This window comes from Gallinula chloropus (assembly GCF_964237585.1).
Source record: "Gallinula chloropus genome assembly, chromosome: Z".
Classification (NCBI taxonomy): domain Eukaryota; kingdom Metazoa; phylum Chordata; class Aves; order Gruiformes; family Rallidae; genus Gallinula; species Gallinula chloropus.
In genome coordinates, this window is record NC_140089.1 from 22,819,879 (window position 1) to 22,837,829 (window position 17,951).

Below are 17,951 nucleotides of genomic sequence, written 5' to 3' on the forward strand. Positions count from 1 at the left end.
TGAGGAGCAGGAAGTTTTACCTAATTTCGCCAGTGACTAGAGAGAACTCGTCTGCACACCTCCCGAGTGGTCCGGTTTGCTCTGCTGCAGAACGCAGCTTCTCAGGAGCGACCACAGCCCTGGCGACTCGCCTCGCGGCTCGGCATTGTCTCCCTGTAACGACACGTCGGGTTCGCGGCAGGCGTCAGGAACGCTGCTGTGTTTGTGCAGCGGCCGGGGGCTCGCTGACCGAGCAGCGGCAGGACGCGGCCTGAGCCGCGCTGGGAATTCGGGACCGCAGGGTCTCGTCCGTTTGAAGTTCCCTTTCTCTCCGCTTCTCCGTGCTCCAAAGCAACGCTGCTGCCCCGCCCTGCTAAAGCAGCTGCTCCCAAACTCCGGTGTGTACAAACACGGTGGGAAGTCGAGAGGAGCCTCAGCCCTTCTCACCTCACACGCCGCCAGCCCCCGTCCTTCCCGAGAGCCGCGTACCGCGACGGCGACCCGGCAGCTCTGCGGGGCGGCGGGCAGCCCCCTACTATGCCGCGGAAAGCGCTCGGCCCTTCGGCCGCTTGCCCGCACGCCGTTACGGTGCGTTTTACCCCCCGAGTGCGCCCGCCCGCATCCCTCCGCCGCTTCCCGGGCGCCTCTGGCCGTGCGGGGCCCGATCCCCGCCAGGCCCGGGTCTGGCTCCGCGCCCGCGGCGCGAGGAACCGGCACCCAACACCCGACGGCTGAGCCGCGCGCCCGGCCCCGCCCCGCCCGGCGTCACGTGCGCGTCGTCACGTGCCGCGTGCAGATGGCCGCGGCGGCGCCGGTCGCCGCTTGCCAGGGGCCCTGAGGGCGAGAGCCGGCGGCCCCGGCCCGGCCCGCCATGGAGGTGTACATCCCCTCGTTCCGCTACGAGGAGAGCGAGCTGGAGCGGGGCTACACGGTGAGGGGCGGCGGGGCGGGATGAGCCGCGAGCCTCGGGGCGGCGATGTGGCGGCGGCGGCGAGAGGGGTCCGCGGCGGGGGCCAGGCCGCCATACAGGTGCCGGCCCGAGGGGCCCGCGGGGCGGGGCGAGGCGGGGTCGGGCCGCCCTGCCCTGCCTGGCCCTGCCCAGCTCTGCCCTGCCCGGCTCTGCCCTGTCCGGCCGGGCCCTGCCGTGCTCTGCCCTGGCCTCCCAGACGCAGGAGGGGTGGGTGGCTTTGGCCCGTCGGGAATCTCCTGCCCCACTTGAGCTTCGTGCTGCGAAGCGGTGGCCGTAGCGGCTGGTGCAGGCGGGTGGTGGGCGGTGGTGCTTCCTTGCCGCTCGGCCCTGCTGAGACAGGTACCTCTAGGCTCAGGGTACAGGGCTGGGCTCCCCAGTGCAGAGGCCAGTGCATCACATTGCCAAACATGCTGAAGGGACCGGGGCGTGTTTTGCATGAGGAAAGGCTGAGACAGCCAAGACTGTTCACCCTGGAGATGGTGCAGGGGATCTCATCGCTGTGTACAGGTAGTCTGAAGAGAGGGAACGAGCAAAAGGGAGCCAGGCTTTTAGTGGTGCCCAATGATGGAACAGGTGGCAATGGACACGGGTCAGAATGTGGGGAATACTATTTAAACATAAGACAAAAACTTTCTGTCCAAGCACTGATACTGGTTTCCCAGTGGACTGTGAGGTCTCTGTCCTTGAGGATTCTCAAAACTTGACTGAACGTGGCCCTGGGCAACCTGCTGTAACTGACTCAGCTTGAGCACAGTCTATATAGTTTTAGAGGCCATTTATAACTTCAGTTATTTTCTCATCCCATGGATCTTTTGGGCCATAGCACTTTTCCACATGTTGCTGGGTGGACATGGGATGCTCTGGACCAAAGCTAGGGGCATATGACTGAAGGTGGATTCTCAGACTAAATTTTTTTACTAAATTCATTCAGTAGTTTGGAGCTGTCAAATACTGGCAGGGAGGAGGGGGAAATCTGGTAGAATTGCCAGAAGATTGGTCCATATAAACACAGTGGCATGAAGCGAGCACACTTTGTTCTCGCATCTACCTGATGCTGTATGTTCTTTGGTCTTCAGTACCACGTAGTATTTACAGGCCTTGGAAACCACTTTAAATCAGGTGACGTGAAAGTGTAACTGCATTAATATTTCTGCCTGTTCATAGTTGAACTCTCTTATTTGAACTTAAGTGCAGGTGCTCCCCTACAGCATGGTTGCATTCCCCAGAACCATGCAGACAGCTTTAAAACGTTCTACCATGTGCAGTTGCAATAGTACAGACCAATACCAGCATATCCCAATTGGGCAGGTTAGTTGAAATGACAGGGTGATTTCTGAGATGTGCTTATCACACAAAGAGCATTTTTCATAACAATGTATATTTTTAGTGTTTGGTTTTAGTGTGGTTTTTATTTCTTTGACAGTAATTCTGTCAATGAATCTTGCTATCTAGAGGATTTTTTTTTATAAACATTTGTGTAAGCTTCAAAGAAATCAGAAATGAAACTATCTTGCTAGAAGTCCTTCAAGTAAACTATCTTGAAAGTGAAAATGGTTGATTATTACAGCACTGTTTCTCTCAGGTGACTGGTGGTGAATCAAATTCGTGCATCTGAAACTTGCTCTTGCTCAGTGGACTTTGGTAGTACGTGATTACTTTAGGTCTTTAATCAGATGAGGGTTGATCTATACCATATCCCTTACAAAAATTGTCATGCTTTACACTGTTAGATGCATCAGCTCAGGAGGTTCCCTGACCATGAACCTGTACTAGATGTCATAGCCAGTTCCTCTGGGTCAGGCATGCCCGCGAGAGAAGATACAGAAATCTGTTCTGATAATAACATGGTGTATTCATTTTATATTCTAAAGAGCTCATGGACTATGCATGAGCAAAGCTTATTCTGATGTAATTGTCAACTTTTTACATTGCTAAATAATTTATCTAAGTATTGTTCCAAGCATAAAAGTTCATAGCTGATGTAAATGAGTACACTATAAACCCTTCACCAAGGGCTAATCAGAGGTTTATTACTCTGCACTTGATAGGAGATACTATATAGGCAGAGATTATTTACTAAGAAAAACCCTAAACAATATGATAAAAATTATTTTGCATTGAGCAAAAAAATTATGTCACTTGGATGATTGGAGCTTCTGAAATGTCTCCATGTCCAGACCACATGAGCTGTTGTTCTTTTGGGTCTGATTATGTGGAGGTCAGCAGTCAGGCTGTGGTTTTGGTGGGTACAGCCATGAAGTGAGGGATTACAGGACACTGAAGAATTTGTGATTTAAGTAGATGTTCCGCCAGTTCTATGCTAAGGGTATGTGATGAATGAGACAAGGTAAGTGTAGGAAGTGACACTATGAAATATTGAATGACTTTGAAATGTAACCTTCAAGTTAAAGGTGATGGGTGGAATCCTTGACTAGTGCAGTATATTTGAGTGAAGTATGACATACAGGTAATTCTGTTACTTTGCATCATAAGGCTTACGTGTAGTATTAACATTTAAAACAGTGTGGTGATGAACATCAAAGAAAATCATAGAATCATGGAATCTTTAAGGTTGGAAAAGACCTCTAGGTCCAGCCACCAATGTACCCCACAATAAATACAACTGGCAAACCAGTAACAACAGATGAGGAAACAGCTGAGGTACTCAGTTTCTTGCATTGGTTTTCACTAGCAACCTCTCTTGCCACACCTCTCAAGTGGATGAACTCCCAAGACAGGGACTGGAGGAGCAGTTCCTCCTCTGTAAGAGATCAGGTTCTTGACTACCTGAGGGACATGCGGACACATATGTCTATAGGACCTGATTAGAGTCTTGAGGGAATAATCTGATGTAGTTACCAAGACACTCTCCATAATAATTGAGAAGTAAGGTCAAGTCCCTGGTGACTAGAAAAAACTTTGTAACCATTTTTAAAAATTGTAAGAAGGAGGACCCTGGGAAGTAACAACCTATCAGTCTCGCCTCTGTGCCTGGGAAGAGTGTGGAGATGCTCCTCCTAGAAGCTATGCTAAGGCACATGGAGTACAGGGACATGATTCAAGACAGTCAGTATGGCTTCACCAAAGGCAGGCTTTGCCTTACCAACCTAGTGCCCTGATGTGGAGTGACAACAGTAAACAAGTGAAGAGCTACTGATGTCATCTATCTGGACATCTGTATGGCCCTTGACCTGATCCCTTCAGAACATGATTCTCTCTAAATTGCAGAGATACAGATTTTATGGGATGAATGGTTTGGTCACATCCAGAGGATAGTGGTCAACTGCTCAATGCCTAGATGGAGAATGAGGACAAGTGGCATTCCTCAGGGGTCAGTATTGGTACCAGTACTGTTTAATATGTTTATCAGTGACACAGAGGGATTGAGTGCACTCTTGAGTAATTTTACAGATAACATCCAAGCTGCATGGTGCAGTTGTCATGCATGAGGGATGGGATGCCATCCAGAGGGACCTGGACAAGCTTAAGAAGTGAACCTGTGTGAACCTTTTTGAGCTAGGCTCAAGTCCAAAGTGCTGCACATGGGTCAGGGTAACTCCCAGTATCAATACATGCTGGGGGATGAAGGGATTGAGAGCAGCCCTGTGGAGAAGGATTTGAGGGAGTTGGTTTATGGAAAGCTCCACATGACCCAGCAAGGTGCACTTGCAGCTCAGAAAGCCAGCCATATCCTGGGCTGCATCAAAAGAAGGGTGGTCAGCAGGTCAAAGGAGGTGATTCTTACCTTCTACTCCACTCTCAGGAGACCCCACCTGGAGTACTGTGTCCAGCTCTGGGGTCGTCATTACAAGAAAGATAAGGACTTCTTGGAGCAGGTCCAGGGAAAGGCCACAAAGATGATTAGAGGGCTAAAGCACCTCTCCTTTGAAGACAGGCTGAGAAAATTGGGAGAAGACTCAGGGGAGACCTTGTTGTGTCTGGGGACACCTTCTTGTGGCTTTTCAGCCACTTAAAGGGAGCATATAAGAAAGATGAGGGCAGACTTTTTAATAGGGCCTGTAATTATAGGACAAGGGGTAATGGATTTAAACTGAAAGAGGGATTCATGTGAGGTATAAAGAAGGAATTTTTTACAGTGAGTGTGGTGAAATACTGGAACAGGTTGCCCAGGGAGTTGGTAAATGCCCCATCCTTGGACACAATCAAGGTGAAGCTGAACGGGGCTCAGAACAACCTGATCTAGTTCAAGATGTCTCTGCTCATTGTACAGGGGGTTGTACTAGATGAGTTTTTAAGGTCCCTTCCAACCAAACCCATTCTGTGATCATAGGGGTACTGCTTTGCACAGTTGATCTTTTACTGTTCTTCTGACAAGTTCCAACTTGCTCAGAATTAAAATATTTTCTTGGAATAGCTGAAACATGGAACTACCAGACATAATGTGATTCAAAGTAGAAAAGGATGATAAGAGTCTGGGGCAGACAGAAGATTGATCATGTGCTGGCTCACAACCACCCAGTAACATACCAGGGTGTTACAGAGGGTGTATTTGGCACTGTGACTGCCACAGGACGTGGCAGACAAACAGGACTGAAGAAGGGGTTTTTGAGTAACGTGGTCATGGTCTTGCTAGTTTCTTTGCTGGAAACGATGATGGTGATCTCCTGCATGAAGAGACTGGAAGGAGATTCCTCTCTGCAGTGCTGCTGCACGGCTACCAAAACACACTTCCCTGACATCTCTGGGTTTCTGGTTCCTTATCCTTACCAGAACAGGGTCTTGTTCCTCTTGGATTCAGCCTGCCCACTGTGTATCGTCACTGCTTGGAAAGGAAAGACACAAAAAGAGGTTTTGTCCTTTTTGTAGAGGAAAATCATTGCCAACGTACTGGAATTTTTTTTTTATTTCTTTTCCTGAAACCTGTTGTTTGAGCTGATTTTCCTTTGGTATGGCTAGGCAGCACTGGGAAGGTGGAATGGGCAGAAACCCATCAACCACCAGCTTACTATATAAGCAGAAAGCAGTTTTGCAGGGAGGGTGAAAGTGATGTGCCACAGAAACTGGAAACTTCTCCCTATCTTCAAAGGGAAAACTGCAAAGCAATTAAGAAATAGAAAGGTTGGGATCTTGATTAGTGAAAAGTTTACAGAAAGAAAAGATCAGGAAAAAAAATAAGGTAAAATCAATAATGCGCAACACATGGTATCTCAGCAAAGTAAATGGGAAACTCAGTCCTTTCAGTCTTTGTTTCAGAAGCTCGGCTTTTGCTAACACACTGTTCTTCTGATGTAAAGCCTGGAAAGTCTTTTTTTCCAGCCCCCCCAAAAAGAAAACCAGTAAGTTTACAGTTGTTCCAGCTCTGTTCGGAGTATAAACAAAATGAGGAAACACTGAATAAAGAAAATGTCTGTTTTCCTTGTGGACAATTAGATTTCATTGTCAGTTTAAATTGATGACACTGGCTTCCAAACTATTGAGCCTGTGCTAATAAATGCAACAGTTGTTCATAATTTGGCAGTGAATGACCTTTAAATGTAGACGTTTACTAAGGATGTCCCTAGGGAACAATTCAACTTCAAAATGACACCCATGTGTTCTTGTTATCATTTAAATATGCTCCCTTTGTCAATAACAGAATAATAAATACTAGTTAGATTTCTAAAGTTGATTCAGATGCTAGGAAACTTACTGAATAAATTAGTGTACATTTGATTTATATTGACCAAAAAAAATTTTACAGTGGTATATTGCAGGTCAAGGTGACATACATTTAAATGTGTTGTAGAGCAGAGGGCATACTTGACTGACATATGTGCTAACTACATTTTTAATTAATGCTTCCGATACTACTCCCAAAATTGCTCCTGGAGTTGCAAATGTTGTTGAAGTAAGATATGACAGGTAAGATCCTAAGGTACTGTGGATTCTTTGAAAGTCCTTAGACTTTACTTCTGTAGAAGCAGCCATTTAACTACTGGGCTGTACTTTTGTTTATGGAAGTGTAAAACTACAAGCACTTAAAGTTTGGCATAGCTTATATATGTCAGCATTCTTTACTGTTAGAATAACTGTGCATAGAGTCAAAAAGGGAAGGTTTTAGATGTTCTTCCATATGAAGCCTAAGAGTAAACCACAATAGCAGCTGATGAGTGAAAGAGAGGGAATAGTTCTTGGTATTATAGATAAAAAGCATAGAGGGAGTAATTATGTGAATGAGTTTACATAAAGACAGTTTGAAGTATTACTGTTCCAAACCTTTCAGATTCTCTGGACTGTGTGAATCTGGTAGTTTTAGACAGTTTGAACAGAGTCTGTGTGCCTTGAGTGTGAAATTTGCAGCATGATTTGCTTGCCAATCCAGCATGTACAATCTCACCAAATGTTGCCTTTTGTCCTAAGTCCTATTGAAATCAGTGACAAACCAGTTAGTACAAGTTCAAGGAAGCTAAACAGAAATATTACATCTGTTAGACTTTTATTACATCACTTAGACTTTTTTGTTGTCTTAGTGTCTTCACTGAATATTTTTAGCTGCCCTGGTATCTCCACAAAGGAGTCAGGGTAGGTCTGCCTCTCTTACATGGGAAGATGAAAAGGATAAAGATAATCTGACAGATGCTAATGAATCTGTAACATCAGAAAAATGTTATATGAGAACATTGTTTTTTCAGTTCCAATGAAGCAGCATGTATTAAGGGAAGAAATAGACCTGGTAATTTAGGCCAAAGATTGCTGTTCTTTGTCTTTTTCTTCTTGTCAAACTTGTGCATTTGTCAGCAGTGATGATTAAATTTCTTTCCTCCAGTCAGTTTTCCTGTTGACAGACCTTAGGTCAGCGATAGGAAACTGACCACTTGGTGCAATGGGAACTTAAAGAGTATGAAGTGAGCAAGCAAATTTTGCAGTGTGCATGAAGGCTGCCAAGGCAGAAGCCGGAAAAAGGTAAAACCAAAGTGAAAAAAATCACAGAATGTGTACATAACAATCTGTTAATGCTGTTTCCTTTTTTGCCTGTTCAATCTGCTTTGGGGCATAGACAGATTAGGCAGAGACATATAGCTCCACTGGTGCCTAATTGTTGTGCAGTTGCTCAACACCCCTTCCCCCGCGCCGATTCGCAGTCACGAGAGCACAGTGGAAGGCACCATGTAATACTTCTTTGAGCAAGAAATCACTTCTTGTGTATTCTGCAGGGGGTAGGCGGGTGTCAGCAGTGGGATAAAGAGGCAGCAGCATGATTGCCTCTATCAGTTCACTATCTGAAAAAACAAAAGTTGACACATTCTGCCAGTAAACCGTAACTGCGAAACACCGGTTACCCAATCTTGCCCAAGATTCTGGTTTTGATGAGGAAGTTACCTTTGCAGAAAGATAGGGGTAGCAGAGCATTCAGACATGCATTATAATAAAGAACTATTTCAATTCCATTGAATCTTTGAGAGGCTGGAGTGGCAAAACTTTGTTAATAACATAATGCTACTAGCGGGAGTATTTCATCAGAGGGATTCATACTTAAGTACTCCTGCTGGTGTTTCCTGTCTGAATAGCACCAAGTCGTGATACTTGTCAGCAGAGTGTTAAGCATATGTGCATTCTTTATTTCTGGGGAATGGAAACACTCCCAGTGTTAAAGTGCAACAAGGAGGAAGATCTAGTATGTCTTGCTTTTTTATTGCTGCAATGCACATTTTAATTAGTCTTTGAACTTTTCAATATCTGATGTAATTCACTCCAGGTTTAATTGATAATTAACCTCATAAATACCTTGACAGTAACATCTTGGAATTTCAGTATACAATGTATGTAAAATCTTAGTGGTTCTTGTAATGATTATCTTCAAATTCACAAGAAATAGGAAAGAAATCAGTGGACTTTATACCAGAGCTTAGTGACCTAACTGTGTTACTTACTCAACAGTCCACTCAGGACAAAGTTCAGTCAGTGTCAACACAAGCTCTGCCAAGGTGGCGAAAGGTCTTCCTGGTGCCTAGGCAGTAAGAAGAACATAGAGGAGAGAGGCTTGGGTGGCCAAGCGCTTGGTGATAGAATTACAGGGCTATATTTGAGTACAGTGGAAGTATTATGTTAGCTGTGCATCATGGAAGTGTGCTAATGGAGGCTTTCCAGAGACTGCGTGATCTTATTGTAACCAAGCGTTATTTCTTCTGTTTACAGGAACTATGAGAGGAACTTGTATCAACTTTCAGTTTTCAGGTTTTTATAAGCCTGAACTTGCTGTGGCTTTTGTAGAGAATTTTGGAAGGGGATTTTGATAACAAAGCAAAAGTGTCATCATTCCTCTTGAAAGTGGCATTGTATTTTTAATGGGAAATGATTAGTTAACAAACTATTCTCAGATGTCCTGACAATAAACATATTATAGCTAGAAATTATTATTATTATTGGTGGTGGTTTTGTTGTTATTACCTCTATAGCATTTCACATTTCATAAACAAATAAACATTGTGTGGTTGTTGGGGTTTTTTAAGATAAAATTTTTGAGGTGCAACAGTAATGTCTGGATATTTTTAGGCACTGGAGTAAGATAGGACAGAAAGAGCATACCATGAGAAAGGAGCACCATCTCCATTCCAGGTTCTAATCAAATTGTTTCCTCTCTTTCCTCCTCCTGCTGATGCAGTGAGAGCTCCACCTCCTGTTCAAACCAACCTTCATCTCTAAAAATGTATAAATTGGAAATCTGAGAACCTGATTGTGGATGTTGAAGCTGCCATCAGTGTAGCTATAGTAAGTAATTTGTAAAGAAATGACAGCCAAATTTCTACTGCATCTTCCATTTAGTGTATTATTTGTGTGTATGTCACAGTGTCTGTGGGTCCTAGTGAACACCAGGGCCTCAAGGTGACATCTGTTGAGTTGTGTACATGTGCAGGTTTCAAAAACCAAAGGAGTTACCTTCACTTAGTTGTTTGCCTGGTGAGATGCTGTGTAAAGTTTGTCTATCCAAAACAGTATTCTTTTTGTTTGACTACATAATATTTTAATATAGTGAAAATGGTACAAAACTTCCATAAAAGTCTTTTGTCCCACTAGTCTACCTTGAAAACTGCAAGATAAGAATTACTGATCTTCATTATTTTATTTTTATATTCCTTGTCTCCTCCTGTAATTGATTCACTTTTAAAAAATGGATTCCCTTTTTATACCAGGGCAGAAGGTATTCATGTGCTGCAGTATCTCCAAATTGGAAAATAATGAAATCTAAAGCTTTCCTATCATCTTTTACATAAGGACAAACAAAGAATCTTGATTATGTGGTGAAACAATCAATTGTTCAGCAGCGAGTTTGTATTGATTACAGCAAACTGCTTTTATGAAAAGTGACCATATGTACTTTAGCTAAATGCCTTTACTTCTGGTCTTACACAGGTTTCTGTGTCTTCACATATGGATTTCCTTCCGCACTCTTTACTTAGTAATCAAGCTCTTTCCAGGACTCCTGGGTGATGCGTCTTCCTTGCAGTCAAGCTGTGATGGCAGCTATGATCTAGCTTTCTTGTTCTTTTGAGATACGGAAACGTAAGGAATGTGTCTTCCATAAATTCATGGACTAATTGATTTATAGTAATATCGTGGAATGTTATAAAAATATTTATTTTGCTTGAAAGAGATGAAGAAATGGATATTCCGGTAAAAAAATGCAAAACTAATTTGGAGTTCATTATAGAAGCAGAAAATGTATTAGCCTGTTGCTAATCTGATTTATTCCAGCTGCTAAGGAAAATTATTTCCCGTGATGATATACAGTACATGAAACTCCAAAATACTCCATACTTTAACGTTAGAGAACATTTAAAATCTAGGTTCTAATTAAAGATCCATTCTCTGTCTAAAAGCAAAGACCTAGCTTCCATTTTTATGTTGCAGTGAGGGAGCACAAAAGTCAGTAAATACTGCAAACATCTATTTTTGGTATTAAATAGGAAACATCAGAGGCCTTTCCTTTTGCTGAGCCTTCAGAATGTGGATGTGGATTGTGATTGGTAGGAGCACAATCTTTGCACCATTTCCTCTGCATGTTTTAAACGTTCCTGTTTGACACAGAGATTACAAAGCTCAAGTAGATTCTGAAGTACAGCTGAGTATGCTCTTTTAAAAATTTCCTTTCCATTTTTCTCCTCTATATCAAAACCTGTTCCTTTGGTGGTTTCAGTTTTACCTGCCCGTGGCAGGAATGTCAGACTTCCAGGTTTTACCATAAATTCTTAGTGTCAGTTGAAAAGAGGGAAAGAATATTTTTAGATGTACTGTTTTAAAAACAACTTGGTAGGAGTGTTATTGAAGATAGTAATTATCTAGTTTCAAATACAACAATCCTTACATTGACCCAAATTAGATACGAACTGGGAAATAGCAGTTCAGCGCTTTCAGCTAAGAAGTCCATTAACATATTTTTTCATAGGAGAAAGAAAGGAATATCTTTGGAAAAGCAAATGTTCTGCAAACTGAGAAAAGATTAATATTTCTTAAACTACAAACACCACTGCTTTTTCTTTTGCCCCCCCCCCCTTCCTTTTTTAAAGTCTGAATGTTCTGAATGTCATTACTAATCTTAAATCAAGTGGCCAGGGTAATACCACTAACACAAAATTTTCCTAACTGCCTAGGTGTTAAATAATACATTTTGTGAACCAAAAACCCTGTTAGTTTAGTTTTGAAGTGTATTTGGTGTCTGGGAAAGAACTGGGCCATGCTGCACATTCAAAACTATTTTTTGCGGCTCGCCAACTAAATTGTCAAAAATTGCTGATTTGAAAGGGGGTAAAAACCTGCTTAAAGTAATCACAGATATAACTGTTATCTGTTAAGGGCTAAGAACTTAATGCCCCATTTCTCAAATGAGTTTTTACAATAACGAGCGAGATAGCTGTATCACACTCCTAAGTGAAAAGCTCATGAACTTGCCTGCATGGTTATTTCCAACCTCTACTCTTTTAACAAGCTCCAAAGTTGTTGTTGCTTATAAAAGTGGAAAATGGACCTGATAAAAATGTTTAGTCTGCAGGGCTGTGTTTTATTTATCATATCACAAAAGAACAATGTTTTGTTGCATCATGGTCAAAATAGAAGCGACCTTGCTTGTTCATGAGTGCTCAAAGCTTAGAGATAAGAGGCAAAATAATAGAGTACAATAGAAAGAGTGTAGTGTAATTATTTGTGGCTTGTCAAGTGAAGCCCTCTCAGGCCCCAAGTGATTCAGATCTGGGAACTCTGCACAATTCTGTACGCTAACCATAGCCAGCATCAGAGAAATCTCACCCAGCTTCTCCGACAGTACTGAAATTGCATCAGTTTGTCATGCACTGAGCATGCCAGCTTCACACAATATCATTTGCTTGCAAATGGGCCTGGCCTCAACGCCCTGAGACACATTCTTTGGTATCTGACTCTTGGCCTGTGATTTGTCATGTCTCTAGTGCTATCGGCGTAAAGTAATTTTAATAGATTCTGATGGTTTGCTTGTGGAAGGTAAAGAATGCACTACAGATAGTGTCAGGTAGCTTTCTATGGCATGTAGCATGGTAGAGGCCCTCATGATGGTGATAGCCAAACAAAGAGTATGGAGAAATAAGAACCCTATTTTGAGTAGTATTTAACGCTCCCCTTCTCAACACCCTGCTGTGGACATCCTTGCTAACTCAGCAGGTTCAAGAACTTAGTAGCTCAACAAAGCGGTGTTATTTGTGCTTCAGAGTAGTTTACAGATGGAACATATAGCCAAAAATCTGTGGCTTTGTTTCTCTCTAATGAAAATGAAAAGTGTGTAAGATGTGTAAAAATGTTAATTACTTTGCAGGTACTAAAGTGTAATTATATTTTATTCTTGGTGTTTATCTCTGAATTAAATATTTAGAGTTTTAGGTCTCTAAATAAAATCAATGATTTTTTTTTAGCAACTATGTTAATACTGTAAAACAGAAAAAATCTTGTTCCATTTATATGAAAAAAGATCTTGTATAAAATTACATAAACATGATCTAAACTATAGATTCCTGAAGAATTTCCATATAGATGATAATTGTGATAGTTATTTGACCATTATTGGGTTACTAAATCTTTGTTTGGCATAGTTTTCTTGCAATATGAAGTACGTGGCATTTTTTTACTCTTCCTTTGACACCGCTGAGATGAGATTATTTTGCCATTGACAACTCTGATCTTTGCATCATTTTTTTTTTCAGCTGACTTCCTTAATTGATTACTACTTTGGTGTTGGAGCCTGCAGCTTAGCTCTCCAGAATTCTGCTGACATCAATCGATTAATGTGAAGGTGTTAATGTTAGTGATTTCATCTAAGAAACATTCAAAGCCATGTCAGTAATCTGTTCTTAAAAACAGCCAGATCATTGAATCTTGTTATTTTGAACATGTTAGTTTGGGTTAACAAGGATTTCTCTGGAGAAATTTAAAAAAAAAAAAAAAGAAATAGGGAATCCCATGGGAAAAGTGGATTGTTACTCGATTGTAGTACATTAGTATATCATACATGCACATGCCTTAATATTTAACAGGCTGCTTTAAAATATGTTCTTATTAATATTTATGGTATCTCCGAGGAATTTATAAAAATGCTTGAGCACAAAATATTTCTTTTTAGTTTTGCCTAGGGAATTTCTGACAACAGTGTAACTCTGAGCACCCCGCTAGCAAGTCTGTGCAAGTCTGACATTTACTTTTCCACTGTAGCATCCACATTTGCCTAGCAGTTTTGCATAGCTAAGCAAAAATTTAAAATGAGCCTGCATTTTTTCCTTTTCTGTTATGAATATATTTTTTAAATACCGTTGTGTTATACAGTTCCCCAGAGAAATTCTGGCTTAGGGTTAGGACTCACTATTCAATATTGCACATAAAAAGAATGAATTTTTTTTTTTTAAACATTGACAGACTTTTGAAAGTGTGTTTTGCGCTTTTTTTCTTGGTGGTGTTTTTAAGATGACTTCTTAAAACAATGTAGATTTTTGTGATGTGTTAGCTTAGCTGGATGTTATTTGTGCATCACTGAAACTGCTCTGCCTTGCTTCATAGTTAAAAATTTTGGAATGTAGAAGTTAGTTGAATCCAGTGAGCATGTTAACACAGATTTTGTCTCTAGTGAGGGCAGTCTTAATCAGTTGCCGCTAAGCAAACATCAAAAGCAACAAGAACAACGCAGTTCTGTGGTCAGTCTAACCTATTTACATTCAGATAGGGACAGAATGTAGATGTGTGCACATGTGTGTTTGTACATATGTGGGTGCTGGTACACAGAAGCACGTGCATATTTCAACAATGGAAGGATTTATTTGGTGGTATTGCAGGGGTGTCTGTTTGAGGAGATTACTTGCATGATGGAATAAGTGTGTCCTTATTTAAATTTGCCACCAACACTAAAGGTGAAAGTGACTGTGAAGATGCTGTTGAGCAAGAGTGGAATTAAAATTCATTTTGGAAGGAAAGGTTATGTAAGAAAGGAAAATAGGATGCTAATTCAATAGGAACTGGTGCCAAGTGCTGAATTTATCAAAAATAATCAGTAGTATGGAGTAAGATACAACAGATTAGGTAACATTCATTCTTGAAAGCATCTGGGGTTTATGATGCATGGGTATGTCACTGACGTCACACTGTTGCAGAAAAGAGAAATGCATGTTTGGATTTCAAAAGATGAATGTAAAAAAGAGGTCAATGAGTGTATGCTAAGCACACAGCACTGTGTCCAAGTTTAGGTACTACATTCTAAGAAATTTGACTATGGGAGATTGTGTTTGCAAGAGAAGGCAGTGTACAAGGAAATGTCACATGTTATGCTGCTTTCTGGATCTTTGACTGGTTTGAAGAATGAAATGCACTCTAGGGGCTGTTTAGATTGAAAAGAAAACACAGAGCTGGAACTTACTATAATCCTCAATAACATAAATGGCTTTGAAAAAAGAAAGGAGGCAGGCAGTCTGTGGGTTTGAGATGCTGTGGTCCTGTGTTGTGTGATTTCCTGTCCTGTCCACCAGAAGCAGGGAAGACTAACTATGAAATCTGCTGAATAATAACGATACTGAAGCACCAGAACACTGTGCAGGATTAGGTATAGAAACTGTGTTTGTAAAGGCTCAGATGTTTGTGTTAAGAGTAAGAACTATATCTGGTCCTGGCTAGAGACATCATGATGAACCAGGTAATTTCCAGAATAGACCTGAGGTCTCACAGTACTAGGAGCTAATCTGCAGAAATCCCATGTAAGCAAATTGTGTGAATGTGCTGAAGTCCGTCTGTCAGTCTCACAGCAGTCTTTCACAATCTTCTTTTTGTGAGACTCCCTTGACACTCAGCAACTTTTTTCCCCATTATTTAAAAAAAAACAACCCCAAACCTATATCCATTTCCTAACCTCTTACCACTTACAAATTCTGTGGCTTTCTAAAACTCTCAGGAGTTCACCCAAAGTAGCTCTCCTCTCTTTTCATGGGAACAGTAGGAGAATCTCATAGTGGAACAGTTGCTGAAATAATCATGAGCTTCTCCATCTCTGTTTCTGCATGTGGGAGAAGAAACATAATCTGTTAGTTTGCTCAAGACAGCCTTTTGCAAGGTCTCCCTGGGACGTAACCATTCTTTTCTGCTCCCAGCTTCAGATGGTGAGGTAACAGCAGTGCTTGGAGTGGACTTGTCACATCTGATTTTTATTTTTTTTTTCCTTTTTTATACACTGCTAATACCATTCAGTAAAGCATTTATGTTCAGTATATGTCTTGCTTAATACTTCAGAATTGCTTCCATAACTGTAAACAAGCATAGCAACAAAGGTAAGTGCAGAACATTAGGGACAACATCTCCCTCTATAAGCTTAATCAAACTGCAAAAATTCACTGCCACTCATTACTGCAGTACGCCTCTTCCCATGAATAGTAGCAGTCATAACAAGAAAGCTTTCAAATGCTTAAATTGCTAAATGTGTAACTTATTAAGTGGTGGCTAGATTGGTGGCTTAGCTGAGAAGCAGAAAGCAGCACAGGGGCAGGAGTGACACGAGTCCTCATCAGAGCTGGAGAGTGTCTCCAACCTGAGTCCAGCCCTTTGTCCTCGTACGTCTGTTAAAAAAGGAGACAGGTACATTTTTCTAGGAGGGGAAAACCATGCAGGAACTGTTTACACAGTTAACACCTGAAGAGCACAGGTATGTTCAACCTTAATCCTGTCTCATCTGAAGAGGCCTGAAGGTAGACTGTACAAGTTTGGTAAATTAGAAGGCTCTTCAGGTTTATTGATGACAGAGATAACAGAGGACAACCAAGCACTTTGTGACACTTAGTCCCAAATGTTTCCAGGAGCTGATCAAATAATTCTGTATTTTAAAATAGTATTTCAGAAGGTATTGTTGCCTAATTATATTCCTTTACCTGCAGAATTTAGTGTAGGTATCACATAATCTCGTATTTGGTTAATGAATTAGTCAAGCACATATTTTTGAGCTGTTGCTTGTCAGATCATGCTTCGCTGCTCAGAGATCAGTGTCATCTCCTTTTCCTGATGTTTCTTGTTTGTTTGCTAATAATGCAGACCTTGTCTCTGCCCTTGTGCAGGAGGCATTATGTGATAATAATCTGTAAAGTTCTTGTGTGCTTGTTCCCATGTGCTTTGTATTGGGCACTGATGTGCCTCATTGCGTCACAGAACATAACACCTCATCAGAAGTCACAGAGCAAGGCAATACAATAGTGCCCAGCCACCTGACACTCTCCTCCTCTCTTGCGCCTCTTAGTCAGAGGCATCTACAGATAGTTTAGTTTCACTTAATTCTTGACAGACATAATTCATTTATTGCCCATGTTCAGATGTAGCTTTTTGCCCTGAACACCAAAGACGCGTTCAAGAATGTTCCATAGCTCCTGCAAGAGTAATACCTTAAAACAGAGTGCTTGGTGCAGAATGTTGAACGTACACCAGAATGGTGATGTGCCTCTGTCCTGGATGCTAAATATGAACCCCTTGTATTTCACTACTGTCCTTTGGCATTAGCAGGATGTTTGGTGCTAACTGATCTAAAAATCCCCAGTAGTCAGGAATCTCAGATATGATGGAATATGATTGCAGTGAGAAGTTTTTGTGCCTCGTGGCTCAGGCAAACAATTTCTATTGCAGGGTGAGGTTATGGTGGGCAGTGTGATAACTAGGCAACACAAGTCAACATTTACTCAGTCCCCAGTTAGTGCAGTTACTAACCTGGTTTTACCCCCTTAATTCCGATGGTTCTTAAAATTCTAATTTATAGGTAGTAAAATTATTTCATTTACAAATTGTGACCCATTTGCAGAAGAGCACTGGGGACTAATTCATCATTCCTTCCCAGGGAAGGCAAACTAGTAGCCAGGTAACCTGTCTGGTGCCTGACATATTTTGACAGTGTGTGTTTTGGAGGCCACAGTGCTGGATCACCCAAGCATTGGAGAAAGATTTAGTGCTGATTACCTGCTAACATCCAGGCCTCATAGGTGGTTTTAACCTTGAGTTCAGTGCGTACACAGGCTGCCCAGTCACTAGCAGGGGTCAGAAGAGACAAGGTACCATGTAAAAGACTCACATGCGTAGTGTGGAAATCAAGTCAGCCAAATATGTATGTACATACATGCAACCACAGTATGGCTTTCCACTGCTATGCAGAGATCAGGGCTTTGAAGTTAATACAGATAAAATGCTGTAGTTTTATCAGAGCAGCCCACTGATCCAGTGTCTGGTACTAAAGCTGGCATTGCATTGCTTTCTACTATGATAGGAGAAATCAGTGTTTCTGCAGACTCAAGGCTTTTCTGTTGGCATAGACACCATAGGAACATGAGACGACCCCCTTTTATAGAATTATAGAGAGGTTTGGGTTGGAACAGATCTTTTCATCTTTCTTTTGGGTCCTCTTTGTATACTGAAAGGCCACAAGAGCGTCTCCCTGGAGCCTTCTCTTTTCTAGGCTGAACATGCCCAACTCTCTCACACTGTCTTCACCGGAGAGGTGCTCCAGCCCCCTGATCGTCTTCATGGCCCTCCTCTGGAC

At 41.9% G+C, this 17,951-nt stretch overlaps 1 protein-coding gene across 1 annotated transcript in view; it reads left to right on the forward strand.

Annotated features, from left to right (window-relative positions):
- Positions 1 to 778: 778 nt before the first annotated feature.
- The window catches only part of SNX24 (sorting nexin 24), a 91,942-nt gene continuing 74,769 nt past the window's right edge, over positions 779 to 17,951 (forward strand). Inside the window, exon 1 of the mRNA XM_084277945.1 lies at positions 779 to 910. Within this exon, the coding sequence (XP_084134071.1) occupies positions 851 to 910 (60 nt within the window). The 5' untranslated portion in view covers positions 779 to 850. The remainder of the gene's footprint in view (positions 911 to 17,951) is intronic.